General features: G+C 39.7%; 1 protein-coding gene across 1 annotated transcript in view; it reads right to left on the bottom strand.

Moving 5' to 3' along the window:
* Positions 1-10,251, bottom strand: part of MYO3B (myosin IIIB) — a gene marked incomplete at its 3' end in the record, with an annotated part of 178,189 nt that extends 167,938 nt beyond the window's left edge. Inside the window, exons 1-3 of the mRNA XM_084209203.1 lie at positions 10,159-10,251; positions 8,070-8,135; positions 7,833-7,869 (exon numbers count right to left, since the gene is read on the bottom strand). Of these exons, the coding sequence (XP_084065329.1) occupies positions 7,833-7,869; positions 8,070-8,076 (44 nt within the window). The 5' untranslated portion in view covers positions 8,077-8,135; positions 10,159-10,251. The remainder of the gene's footprint in view (positions 1-7,832; positions 7,870-8,069; positions 8,136-10,158) is intronic.
* Positions 10,252-14,151: the final 3,900 nt, after the last annotated feature.

The raw sequence follows: 14,151 nt of genomic DNA, 5'->3' as shown, positions 1-14,151 counted from the left end.
GACAAACCAGTACCTTCCAACATTGAAAGGTGTCTCCTACACAGACATCCCAAGCTACAGCTCTCTACACATTATGGCAATGTCCCACTGCAACAGCCCTCTCAGTAGTCTCATCAGCTGTTGGCAGGTACCAGTGCAGAGGCAGCCCCAAGGTTGGCTGTAAGCGTCCCTTGAAGCTCAAAGCAGGTACATTTTGGCTACTCTCATCAGACACGTGCCTTTGCAGACTATCTCAGCCACAGAGGCATGCTGGCAGCTGCTTCTCCCATGCCTTGAAACCCTCCCTCAGCTCCATAGCAAGGGTATTTTTAAAGATATGTGTGAGGTGAAATAAATATATGCATAGACGTAACAGGGTTTCTGAAAACCCCTTCAGCTATTGAAAGGAACATAAATAAACAATAAAAAACCTGACATCTTTCAGTCTCAGCTCCCTGACATCTCAAACTCTTTCAGCTTTTAACTATAACCAGGAGTTCCCAGTCTCTCATTTCAAGCTTGGGTCATTTACTGTGAAACACATTTGCTCTTTTCTAAATCCCTCCTCCTGATCTCACAAAAAGCATGCTAGCTTTTTGTGAAAAGAGAGGCTGTTTTTCCTTTAAAATGGCTGATAAGAATCCCCTTCCTCTAATCTTCTGCCCTGCCTTGCTAAGTCATTCCTCTTTAAACACACTATGTGACCAAAACCTCCCACTGAAGTTTGGCATCCCACTTTAAGTTTAAAGTTTGATAATTGATTTGTCACACTGAGTATTCAATCCTTTATTTAATGCCACTCAGTCATCAAAATTTAACTTTTCCTATTTGTTTTCCTTTTGTTCTTTTTTTCCTCTAGCTTTTGGCAGGTGCAAAGTTTCTTTCAACCTATCTACAGAAGCAGAAGCATATCAAATAAGGCAAATAAAACCACATTCAAAATTATGCTTGTAGTCTGATAGATTTAAAAAAACCTTCCCAATGTCAAACAGAAATTACATATTGTATATAGATTCCTTGAATTGTCCCAGCTGTCAATATATTTTTACTATACTCACATTTCTGTAATCACTACTCTTCACATAATGGAAGGTTTGTTACCCAGTTCAGAAAAACAATGCTTGCATCAACAAGATATTCCCTTGAGGGTGTTTTCAGCAAAAAAAAAAAAATTGTGCTGCATTTTTGGAAATTGCCATATCTGATTTATATCCTTTTGTTATCAATTTTACAAAGGTAATTCTCTATAATGAATTATTTATTTCCTGTAGTAATAGACACCTGAGATAGCCATAAATATTTATATGTTCAGTTAATTCACTAATGAAAACTGAAGTAATTCTAAAATGGGATGTTATCTCAGAGGCATGGGGACCTAACAGTCTGCTCAGCTTTTATATTAGTGAAGACAACCACTATGTGGGAAGCAACAGGAGGTGGAAGAAAACCTGCTCCTGAAAGCACGGTACAGCAATGGGCTAAGGTATCAAGAAAGAATATTTTTGTGTTTATCCCAGAAAAAAAATCTCACTTGTCTCTGTCTCTGTTCTTACAATTTGTAAAACGTGTGGTAATATCCTCTAATCATACTCCTCTGCAATCCCTAGGCTTCTCACTAGCATTCCAGAAAGATTCCTCTTCAGCAATGGAAATATCTCAGACAATTGGTTTGTCCATTGACCTGTGCAACTCCACTATCTTTACAGCATCTAAGAAATATTTTGGGTTGCTGGCTGCCTGAAAGCAGTTCAGTCCCACCTATGGAACAAACGCCTTCAAGTTAGTTGGCTGTTCTGATATCACCCCACATCCAAACCAGGGCAACATAAACAGCTAGAAAAAGTGTTTATTTACTGCATCCATAATAAGACAAGGCAGTTTACCAAGGCTTGTAAAGTCAACAGAGCTTTTAAAAAATCCTCTCTCTTAAAACCTAAATTCAAATTCAATAATTTTCTATTAAATAGACAGCTCCTATAGAATCCTGGCAATCCAGTATGTATTATTCAACAAAATTAGTCTTTGCCAAAAATGATAAAATTATTCTGATTCGTATGTCTCTGGAATTCGTGCAAGAGTAAGATCAAGTTTGAACGCTAACAAAGTATTCTTCTGCCTAATGAAATATTCATACTCGTTTGTCATCAAGACTTTAATAAGGAGGAATACAGCCCTCTCACTTCTGTCTGTAAAGGACTAGCAAACATCTTTCCTTCATTTAATTCTGACTCCTAATACTTTCCTTTTCCTGTACAACACAGCACTAGATATACTTAAAATTTACTTAGAAAGGTGACTCTATATTTCAGGTAGAAAAATATAGTTTATATACATGCATCATCCAATACTTACAGTAGTTTTTCACCATTAAAACTTCAAGCTACCCCTATATTTTCCACATCTTTCCAGATGCATCATTAATATCAGAAAAATCAGATTAAATAAAGAATAAAAGCTACACCACAGCATGGGGAGGCAAATACAACAAAACTTTAAGACAGCTTTATCAACTACCATACCTTGAGGAAATGCCATCATTGCCACCTTCTTGCCCACAGTATAACCTTAAAGCCTAAAATGCTTGTTTTTTCCATTTCACTTCTTGTGGATCTAATCAGATATCAAAAGATGTGCCCCTGGACACAGAATTTTACATGTGGAAAAATGACCCTAATTTAAGAAGGGGAAAGCAGGATGTGCATTCTTCACCAAAACTTTTTAAGGGAAAGCACTTTATCTGATCTAACAAGTACACAAAATTCCGTTCTCAGGTGTTCCTTGTATACATCTCATCCCCAGTCTTTCAGTCTATCACAAAGAGCTCACTCACTTTCCAGCTCAGACAGCAGATGAATTCTCTACTCCAAAGGCCTTCTGGCAGATTGGTCAACAGGTCTTCCTTTCACAGCAGCCAATTTGCTGCTATGAGGGAACATGAAACCAAACATTTTCTTGGGAGTGCTGCTGAATTCTGTGAAGTTCCCAGCTGAGCAACCTTAAGCCATCATAAATCACCATATTACCACCTTTTGTCCAGTTATTAAATCAATTAGTTTCTCTGTATTACAATATCTATTATTACAGTCAGTCACCATAGTCCTTCACTCTTGAAACTAGAAAGAGGTCAAACTATCCCTAGTGAGAAGCAACTTAGCCTTACATGAATCATCCACATATTTAGTTTATCATTAGCTGACTTCTGCAGAGCCTCCAAACCTTCTGCCAGGATATAAAGTGCTTCTGGAGCTATAAAACAAACATCAGCAAGGGAGTGGGATTAACATCACTTTCCTACATATTAACAGTTGTTAAATTCAAGTCACTTAATCTAACACCAGTCCTTCCTCCTCATTTGATGATAATATATATGGTGTTCAGCAATAAGTTTAGTTTTATAATCATTCTTCACTAAGACAGTGTTTCACCACAAACCATGAAGCATCATACTAAATATAGCTTATAAGCAAATTGCTTACCTTTTGGCATATATAAAATGTTCATTACAAAACAATGTAAGATCAACAGCTAAAAAATATCCTTTTAATTTAACTAATGGGGAATTTTCCTCATTACCATGGTTGTAAATGATTTTCAACAATTTTCCAAAACTAAGAAAGATAAAGCAATTTCTAAATCCTTTTAACTTTTGAAAATACACTCTTTTTCCTTGAATTCATTTTTAATCACAGGAAGTTTTCCGAATTATGTACTGTATTTACTGTATTTATCTCATCATCTCTCCTGGCTGGCGTCTCAGAACCATTAATTCAATGCTCCATCTGCTACAGTTGCTCAGGCTGCAGATGACATTTACGTTAGGTTTGTTTCCTCAGAAGAAAATATATTGGAAAAGGTACTCTGACAGGTCTTTATATCCATTTCACAGGCTAAACACAAGTTATTATAAAGATCATTCATGTAACAACTGACAGAAATTATGAGAGAACAAGTGGAGACAACAAGATGTGCACCAAACATGCCCTCTTCGTTCAATTGAATTGGAATTAATCACATCTATCATTCATCCTTCCAGTAGGTTTAAAATAACAGTGTAAAAAAATACACAATACTCAAGAAAACGGCCATCCCACTCTACATGTTTTACAACTCCTCCTGCTTTATGCAGGAAAACTGCAATCAAAGGCAGTATTGAATTCTTTCAATATCAGAAATAAGGTGGTTTTTTATTTCTTTCAGAACAGATTTTATACCAATTCTGTAGAGCAAACAGAATGATGTATCAAATAGCTCAGCAACAAGTTGTATGGACATACTACAACATAACTGGATTGTCCCATGGCAGAGAAAGGGTCAGTGAATATTACTCATTTACAACATCCAGACTGTCCAGTAACATATTTACAGATCAGAAACTTGAAAAACCCTGAAGCAGAACAGCTTCCGCTCTCCATATACCTCCAGGTTTTAATACTTTTTAAGGTATTAAAAAGTATGCAGCAACTGGGACAGGGAATTTTGCAACTATTTTTCCTTTTTCTGAATTAAAAAACTCACCTATATGAAATAATAGCTTTTAAAAATGTTTTTTAAAACAAATACCTCAGTAGGATGACACATTCTACAAAATCTGCAGTGAGCCACTAAGCATTTGCACGAAAATAATTTTCTACCATCAGCCAGAGTCTTGCTATGTTCAGAGCACTGACCTTCAGGATGCCTTAGTCCTACAGGCAACCTTTACTCGGAAAAATCACAGCACCACATTAAGCTACTTCTCCATTTCCGTTTTTTCCTGTTCATAGTAATCCTTACTTTGTGTTAAAATTTTGTATATATTCTGTACTTACAAACAATAAAAAAAGGAGAAAGAGTGAAAGAGAGAGGGAGAGGAGGGGGAGAGAGTTACTGAAAATGATTGTCCTGTCTTTCAGGCCCAAATTTATCACAGTTCATTTCTACCCCTCTGTTCATGACAGGCTGGATAACAGAGAATAGTAAAAGAAGGAAGACCATGGACGAGATTTAGAACTCTCAACAGCATTGGTCACCAAAGACTAATAGAACAAATTACTCTTACAGTGAACTACCATGAACCATTTCCCTCTTTCTGTCACATTTGCACAATGCCTAAGCTGAGGGCAGAAGTAGCAGAGAACACTACTAGAAATCATGAAACTTTTCACCTGGAAGAGTTCAGTAAATTCTGCTTGTGCAGGGAAGTATTTAGGAAACAAAACAGTGGATGGGACCTTTCTTTTTCCAAGAAGCAGTCAAAAGCCAAGACAAGATTCCCTTTGGGATCAGGACCGCTCTTCTAGTTCTATACCTACCCAGGAAATCATAATGAGTGGAGACAGCACTCTTCCAAACTATTTTAAGCAGTATTTTCTGCTGTTTCAGACTTCAGTGCCATGAGAAAATGTTCCTTAAGTATTTCTACGTTTTCCTTTATTATCCACAAAAAAGTTCCAGAAATGCCTCTACCTTCTTCTACCCATTTTTACATATAACACATCATTTCCATATGAATCTCAAATCTCTATTTAGTGTCTGCTTATAGCTGTACTTAAGCTGCCCATAGTAAAACAAGTGAACTCCCCTTTGCAAGATACCTCCCCCACTGCAGGGTATTATAAAGCCTTTACCAAAACATTTACAATATGCTGCTTATTAGTGACACAGAGTCCTCCTAAAAAACTGTTCTGCAAAAAACTTCTGTCTCCTTAAAGTCACAAGTAGAAGATGGAACACCTGGAACAAGGAGATGCAGGACTGCAATTAAAAAGCTCTATTTGAGACCTGCACACCTGGGTCCAAATGTAAGAAAGAGGAAAGGCTGGGAAGACAGCCATGTTAAGGCACATGTGCATACTTACAAGTTCAGTACAGCATCCATTGGAGAGTCAGAATTGTGTCAAGGATAGAGTAGAAGATTTACTTGGTACTATGAAAATCTGATACACCTTGGGCTTAGAGCAGCCTTACCAGTAAAGGTATCATCACTGCACTCCACAAGATCCTTCACATAGTCCCCAAAAACCATTTATATGTTTTCAAGCTACAAAGCATTTTGGAGAAGAAGCTGTGGCATATACTACAAATCACTGTGCATTCTATAAGTATTCTAACTTGCAAAAACAGCTTTGTCAAGGACACAGGCATCTGCTAGCTAACAGGAGTCAAATCTTTTATACACATGGATAACTGTGTATCTCTGCAAAAATTGTGCTAATCTAACTAGATTTTGTCTTGCAAGGGTGAAGATCACCTCAGCGCAACAGTGCCAACTGTCTTGTCATTAGCTCCACTATCACAACAACTTAAAAAGAGCTATTCTTGTTACTATACACAAACATGCAAGAACTTTGGGCCTTTTTAAAAAGAGCTAACACTTACAATGTGCAAATCCTTAGCTGGAAATTGTTACCTACAACATTAATATTTTCAGGGAACTGATTCTGCTTTTTAAAATTTTTGATAATGAAATCCCCAGGTTTCATTTCACAATAGGTTGATACTGACAGGGCCATGAATCCTGATGAGAAAGAAAGCTACCATTTTATTTCTATGGCAAAGAACCTAAGCAGGTGTTGTCTTAGCACAAATTCTGGCATCATTATAGTGCAAGGGATTGCATATCTCCAGGGCCTTGTACCTCCTTGAAGTTTCTTCGCAACGCAGCTCCTCTGGTCCTGGTCCTTGCAGCAGTCATCTGACTCCTCTTCTTCACAGCCAACAAATGCCATCTCTCTTCACAGCACAGCCAACAAATGCCATCTCTCTCTTCAACCAGCTCACTCTTTTTTAGCACTCACTCTTATTGGATACAGGTATGGCTTGTTAAGATCTGGGCCTGTTTCTAATCTTTATTAGTTGGTTCAGCTGCAACTCATTGTGGGATAAGATTACCTTCTGCACTATTTTCTTACATTCCATCTCTCCACAAGCAGGAAAAGGTATACCATGAGTCAATTCTTCAGACAGGAGTTATAATGAAAGCAGTACAGGCTGCACTCTCCACAATCCATCCTTTCTTGTTGTATCAAGGTTGTAAAAAGCTTATTTCTCTTCCAGTACTCCAGGCACTGCTCCACATCATAACTATTAACACTACAAACTCGTAAGTCAAAACTAATAGCCTTTAAGGTGTGGTTTAACAATCATTCTTTTGAAGGAAGACAACAGGTAAGGCCTGTAGAAACTAAGCACTGAATTTCCTTTCAGAGGTGAGACTAAAGAGTTACCTAAAAACCATACCTAAGAATTTTACCTGTCACAGAGATTTGTATTTCATCATGCCACACACCACTCAGTTCAAAAGTCTCTCTTCAGCAAGTAGTTTCTGAACAGCACTAGAAAGAGAAGGGGTGAAAAAGCCCAAAATTGCATGGGCAGTTCTGCCCTTAGGGAACATTCACATATGGAATTACACCTCTAGTACAAGCTATCAAGTGTAGCTGGGCTGTTACAGAAAAGTATGGGCATACAGGAAAGTATGAAAGCCTCATTGCAAAGCAACAACTGTCAGTAACTGTTAGATTGAATTACGTGTTCTCCGTAACTTCCACAGTGTTCTTGGCATTAAGATGAAATTAGGAATCAACTATTTTGCCCAGCTCACTAGCTTAATTTCATTACATCAGAAACAAACAAACCCAAAAAAACAAAACCAAAAAAACAAAACCAAAAAAACCCACACACTACTAAAAAAATAATAAATACAGCTCCAAGCAGAGAAACAGTCCCCAGCTACCAGCTGAAATCTCTAAGACAATTATGACATGTTAGCAGAATGAGACAAGAATTTGTCTATTTTGTGGAACTAAGTCAGAACAGCACATTTAGTTTTTCTCCAGGGTGCCACAGATGATGACATTTAAAAACTTTCTTACCTAAACTGGTTTGCTTCAGGACTTGCTGGGTTCTCATCTGTTGCAGCAAGAAACAGAAAAAGCAAAAGCTTGACAGTCTTCAAGACACTTGAGATCTCTGGCATTTTTCCAGATATTTCAAACTAACAGGCTATCCAAGCTAGCAGTTGTTACAAACCTGACTGCATTATAATTCTATTCCAAAGCTGACTAACAACAAAGGACAATAGGTGAAAAACTAAAGGTTGAATTCCTTACCTGACATAGCTCCTGTCAGCCATATGCTCAACCCAGCAAAATGTACTGTCTCTCTGAGCAATAAACCTAGAATAGGCAAAGGCTGAATTATTAACAAGAAGATGAGAAGGCCTCAAAAGCACACGATGAATGAAACAGAAATACAAAGCTCACAGTCTGATTTAGTTTGTAAAGGAAACTTAGCTCAGTTGATCTATTTTGAACATTAAATAGCACATGGAAAGAAGCAGTATGGCGTTTTATTGTAATGCAGGGGAATGGTGAACACAGTCCCTTAAACTATCTTCTTACCAGTCTCTCACAATGTAGAATTTGACTAAAATAGAAAAATCTGATTTTTATTATATGGTGCTTGTAAACATTCCCATTCCACGGGTCACCTCTCTTTTCAGTCATTAACTGCTTATGTGCTTCCAACACTCTATTTTGGCCTCTAGCTTTTTGTACCAAACATTGTAGATGTGCTCTTCAAGCAACTTACAACTGCACTGATACAGTATCTAGGTTCATACTGTATTTCAGGTTTAAAAACTTAAAACTAGGGCTAGGTTAAAAAAACCCCAAACAACAAAAACCAAATCTTTAAGCAGAACAAAAGTAAACCATTATGATACGATAACTTAATTCATTACCCTCTTCTTCTTCAGTTTCTCAGTGGCCAGAGGGCTGGTAATGACAGTAACCTCTGTCTTTGTAACACAAAATGTTTCTCTTCCCCAGATAGCCTGCACTCAGGAGTCCCTTGTTAGTGAGCCTCTCCAGGCATTAGCACAGCAAGAATCATTGTCTGTGTCCAATGAACTTTTTATTGAGAAAGCATTTGGCAAAAACACTGCAAAACCAGTCCTGCAAGTTCTTAAAGCAGCCAAATAGCCACTGCATTGCTAACTAAATCCCTCTTCTCTACAGTTAGGAAGTCAATGATATAGATACAGTATTTGTTCACATCAAGGATTTTGGATGGTACTGGAGAATTCACTTCGTGCATACATCAACAGGGCAGCACATAACGCTGAGGAAGGAATCACCCAGTGGCCCTCTCTCCAATGTGCACACACACAGTGCTGCAGATAATGTTCCCACAGCTTCCTAACCATGGAACACCACTGAGCAGCACATATCAGCACAGAAGTTCATATTTTCCCTGTTTCTAAAACAATCCATTTGCACTTAAACTGATTTTCCATTTTTAAAAAGCTCTGAAATGGCTTTTAGAAATCTATATCCACCTTGACTCCTAGACAGATTACTATATGAAAATCTTACCCCAAAGGAAAAATAGCTCTGCTTGGTTTGAGCTACGTTTTTATTGTTTGAAGAAAACTTGGATGAACTCTATTTCATTTTTATGTTACAATGTCAATAATTAACGCCAACTTGGATTAACATTTGAAGGATTAAATTATATAAAGCTGGAATATTAACTACATTACAATTTGAATTTGACATTAAGAATGAGCTGGACTTCAATTTGGGAATATAAAAAGGGTCCTGAAAAAGGGTTTTATGTGTTTTCAGAACACAGTCTGCAAGACTCCACAGTAGGTTAAGATACAATTTATAGCTTTTGACAGAAAAAAACTCAGTAACTGCATCTAACTTGCTGACAGTGACCTCTATTACAATACATCATGCTAACTGAAATTTCTGAACAAGAACGTAATTTTCCACCTAATAACTGCAGAAAACCTCAAAACACTGATCCTTGGCTTCCAGTGCAATGAAATTAAAATTCCAGAGCGCAGCTTTTGAAGGGGCAGATTAAGTAAGGACACCTAGCTTTTAAAAATGAAAACTAGAAACCATTTTGTATTCACAAAACTAAATGCACCACTTCAGAGAAATAAATAGGAAGACATTTTAAGTTAGCCTTATCTCAATCTGCGTGCAGCATTGTCTATGGATAGCAGTACCTTTCCTTTCTTTTGCTAAGAATTGCATACCTGTATGTACCCAGGAGGAGGATTTGCTTAAATGAATATACTAAGTGTTATCACAGTATTTGCAATGTATATTATGGTCCACTAGTTACTATAGGTCGCTTAAGGAAATACTATACACTAGAACTAGATCTATTTAGGGAACTTACAGAAACTTTTCTTCAGTTATTCATGGCCTTGTCCCGATGGGCCTGAATCCTGTGTCACGCCTACTTACTTCTTGCCTTGTTGTATCTTCTGCCATTTTTTAATCATGGAGATTTTTTTTTCCTGAGCATTCTTACCTATGATTTCGGAAAAACACGTACAGCTGGTCACCCCCTCAGAGGCGGGGTACCCGCACAGCCTCAGCAGCGGCGCCGCTATGGGCGCTGCCACCCGCGTCCCCAGGCAGCCCAGACCCAGCTCAGCGGGGCTGAGGCCGCCTCCTTCCCCGCCTAAGTCCGCGGGGCTGAGAGCAGACTTCGCCGCGGCCAAGACCGGCTCCCGGCGACAGTGATAAGCCCTGCTAGCAGCGACTCGGTAAAGAAGTGACAACCCCTGCCCGGCTCTGAGCGCCAGAGGACTGCAAGGCGAATGGCGAACGCCATTTCGAATCCCTTCTCGGTTGAGGCGCGACTCCCACCCCAACCGGCGGCGGGGCGGCCCCGCACGGCCTGAGACCTGGCGGGAACTGGGCACACCTGAGAGACAATGTTCTCTCTGTCTCGGCACGGCCGAGGAGCCGGGGCGGCGGCCACCGGCCCGCCGGACCGAGCGCTGAGGCGGCAGCGGCCTCGGCGGGGGCGGCGCTCGGCCCCGTGAGGTGGCGCGTGCCGGCCCCTCAGGGCGGGCGCGGCCCGGGGGCTCAGGAGAGGGGCCCGGGGAAAGGGAAGGGTGAGGTTTAGTGAACTTTGACGGAAATAAAAGCGATGCGTAGGTAGGCATAGTTAGCAGCGTCGCTGGGAGTAAACATCTCAGTCCCCTTTGTGCATTCAGTTCATCGTGGAAAACAATGAATTGCGAGAGCAGCTCCGTCTGTGCTCTGAGAAATGGGTCGTGGTGAAGGAAACGGTTTTGCAAAGCATTTCTTCCCCTTAAGGTGGGAGGACGAGGAGAACTCCCGTCTTTGGGCTTCTCCTTTTGTACCTGTTTGACTTAATTGAGTTCGGTCATACCAAATTTTCAGGTTGATTGATGGGAAGAAATGCAGGTATGTATTTCTCTTTGACACTTTTCTTTGTTTACAGAAAGTCTTAGAAAACCGGGAGATTATTCCTTTGCTCGATAAGCCGATGTTTTTTCCAAGCGAACGCATCACGGGGGCTCCCTCTCCCTCAGCTTCCCGCGCCCGTTCTCTCTTTGCCTTTTGCCCGCCCATCGGGACCGTCCCCTGCCTCCTCCACGGCGGCTGTGGAGGACCCGCCTCGTTCGATGTGACAGAGAGCGACTGCTCTATTCAGCAGCTTCAGCAAGGGCTGACTCACTCCACAGCCTCCAGCACCACTTCAAACATGGTAGTCATTCTCACCTGCATTTAACAAGTACGCTGTAAGTAATCTTCATGATTAAAAAAAAAAGAAAAAAGAGTAGGAGGGCTTTATATCCATAGATCTTTTCATATTTGTTTAAGGTGCAAACATTAAAGACTGAGGACCAGTGGATTTCTCTGCAAAACTCTTTCAGTACCACCTTTACTAATTGCGGTACCAGTGTGGCTTTAACAAGTTTCCAACAGTGAAACTATCATTATGACCAAGAAAATGGACCAGGGTTACATGAGGTGCAGTGCAAAGGACCAAAACATGCCAAAACTAACCTCACCGATCTTGCAAAATCAGGGGGAAAAATCAAGGAGGAAGACAGAACTCTGAGGGGAAGAGATGAGTGACGTGGCATGGATACTGAAAAAACTATTGATAGATCTGTTATACAATTGCTGCACTAATGCAAGCCCTTCCTAGCCCTACTTTAGACTGCATTAGAAAATTAAATAATGTGTCATTTATATGGTCATGGCTAGATGCAAAAAGGTGAAAAGCTATTATTAAATGAAATGTTTTAAAATGCTATAGCCTCAAGAACTGAATGGAAACAAAATATTTCATAGGCAATAAATAATCTACAGAATTTAACTGATGAGCTTATCCAAAGTGTAGTCCACAGAAGCTTTCAGTTGGTGTATGTTAACTAGGGTTTTTTTGACAATCTATTAATTTTTAATTGTCATAAAATACTGACTTGTCGAAAAACATGTAACCAACAAATTATAAATAGAAACACTTTAATCATAAAACATATAATTACAACGGAATCTACGCTTTCTGTAAGTAAAAAGTTGAGGTTCATTGTCTTACTCTGATTTATAATCTTAAAATCTCTGTATCTAAATGGATATACACAAACATTATTCACTACAGCATATCCCTTTTTAAGTTAGGATTTCTTACTTTTTAAGTAAGATACCTGCTCATCTCTCTGTACACTTTTCTTTGCCTGGAGATGGGCTTGCGATTACAAAGAGAATGCATGATTGCATTAAGCTACACACTTCATAAACACTGGTGAATCAGAATTTAATGTAATCATACCAAACAGGTTTGCTGGAAGGGAAAAAAGAGTGCTGAAGACTTCAAGGACACTGCTGAAATGCAAACTGCTTTCATGAAAATCTTGAGGCAGTTCTGAATTTTGGGTATGCAGGTAACTGCATCCTTATGTGAACTCTTAAGTATCCAAGTGACTGTGTATTGTGTTTTATTGTCTTGTCCTACCAGGTCACACAGGTGCTGCTCCAGTTTTCCTTTTTTAGCTTTAAAATAAATGCAAATGCACTTTGTTCAAGGGTTGCCACCACTTTGAAGAAAACAAACTGTGCAAGAGGTTTGGTAGCTAAGGTTTGTGGCAGTTACGTTTTTAAACTGACATCTGAAATAGCATTATCTGCCTTTAATGTGTTGTGCATACTTGCATACAAAGACTGTTGCCCTGGCTCAGACATCTAGTTTTCTTCTCTTGAACTAATGGAAGAAAAATCCTGGATAGGAAACTACTGCATTACCTGAATACTGAAGACAGAAAGGGCAAAGCAACTGATTTTTACTGCATGGATCAAAGCAAAAAACAGCAAAGGGGACTGAAAAGGAGAAAACTTTTATTCAAAAATCCTTCAGTAGTGAAGGAAATGAAATATCAGCAATGTTAATGTAGGAGTGGGTTCCACCACGCCTCTGAAATCAATGGAAGCAGTGAGAAAAATATTGGAGCTTTATGCATGTATGCAAAGATAATTTAAAGAAACCAACAGCTACAGACTATTCAGATAAGGACTGCAGAAGTACAGCAAAACTACATAGGCAGAAGCCCAGCATTGAGGAGTAAATACACTTGCATCAGGAAAGAGCAGAGAAGCAGGTCATTAATGTAACAGTTCTAGCCAAGACTGAAGTGCAAGGTGCATAAGCATAGTTCAGCCCTTACAAATCAGAAGCACAAACTGCAGACATCAGGCAGACACCAGGAAACAGAAGGGGGGAGATGGAATGCCTGGTGTAGGGACGGCAGTGAAATGTAAATAGCATTGCTGAACTAAAGCAACTTGGAATTATACTGGATTCATTCCAGACTAAACTCCAGATGAAGGTGACACAAAGGACTTTTTTAAAAGCCAACAACAAAAATACACATAGAAGAGCCTACACACTGTATAGTCTAGTTACCAATAGTCACACAGTCTAGCTGACAACGTGTACCACAAGCCCTGTGAGGAACAACTCGGGGAGCTGGGGATGTTTAAGCTGGAGGAGACTCAGGGGTGACCTTGTCACTCTCTACAACTTCCTGAAAGGTGGCTGCAGTCAGATGGGGGTTGGTCTCTTTCTCCAGGCAGCAGCTGACAGAACCAGAGGACAGAGTCGTAAGCTGCACCAAGGAAAATATAGGTTGGATGTTAGGAAAATGTTTTTTACAGAAGGAGTGATAAAGTACTAAAATGGTCTGCCTGGGGCGATGGTGGAGTCACCATCCCTGGGTGTGTTTAAAAACAAGAGTGGATGTGGCACAGCTTAGTTGAGGTGTTAGCGCATGGGTGGGACTCGGTGATCTTGAAGGTCTCTTCCAACTCAGTGATTCTGTAATCTGTTCTGTAACATTACCCAAATGCT

This window comes from Fringilla coelebs (genome assembly GCF_963513975.1).
Source record: "Fringilla coelebs genome assembly, chromosome: 7".
NCBI classification, from domain to species: domain Eukaryota; kingdom Metazoa; phylum Chordata; class Aves; order Passeriformes; family Fringillidae; genus Fringilla; species Fringilla coelebs.
Note: the sequence above shows the minus strand (reverse complement) of the source record. Positions and strands in the feature narration are given on the sequence as shown.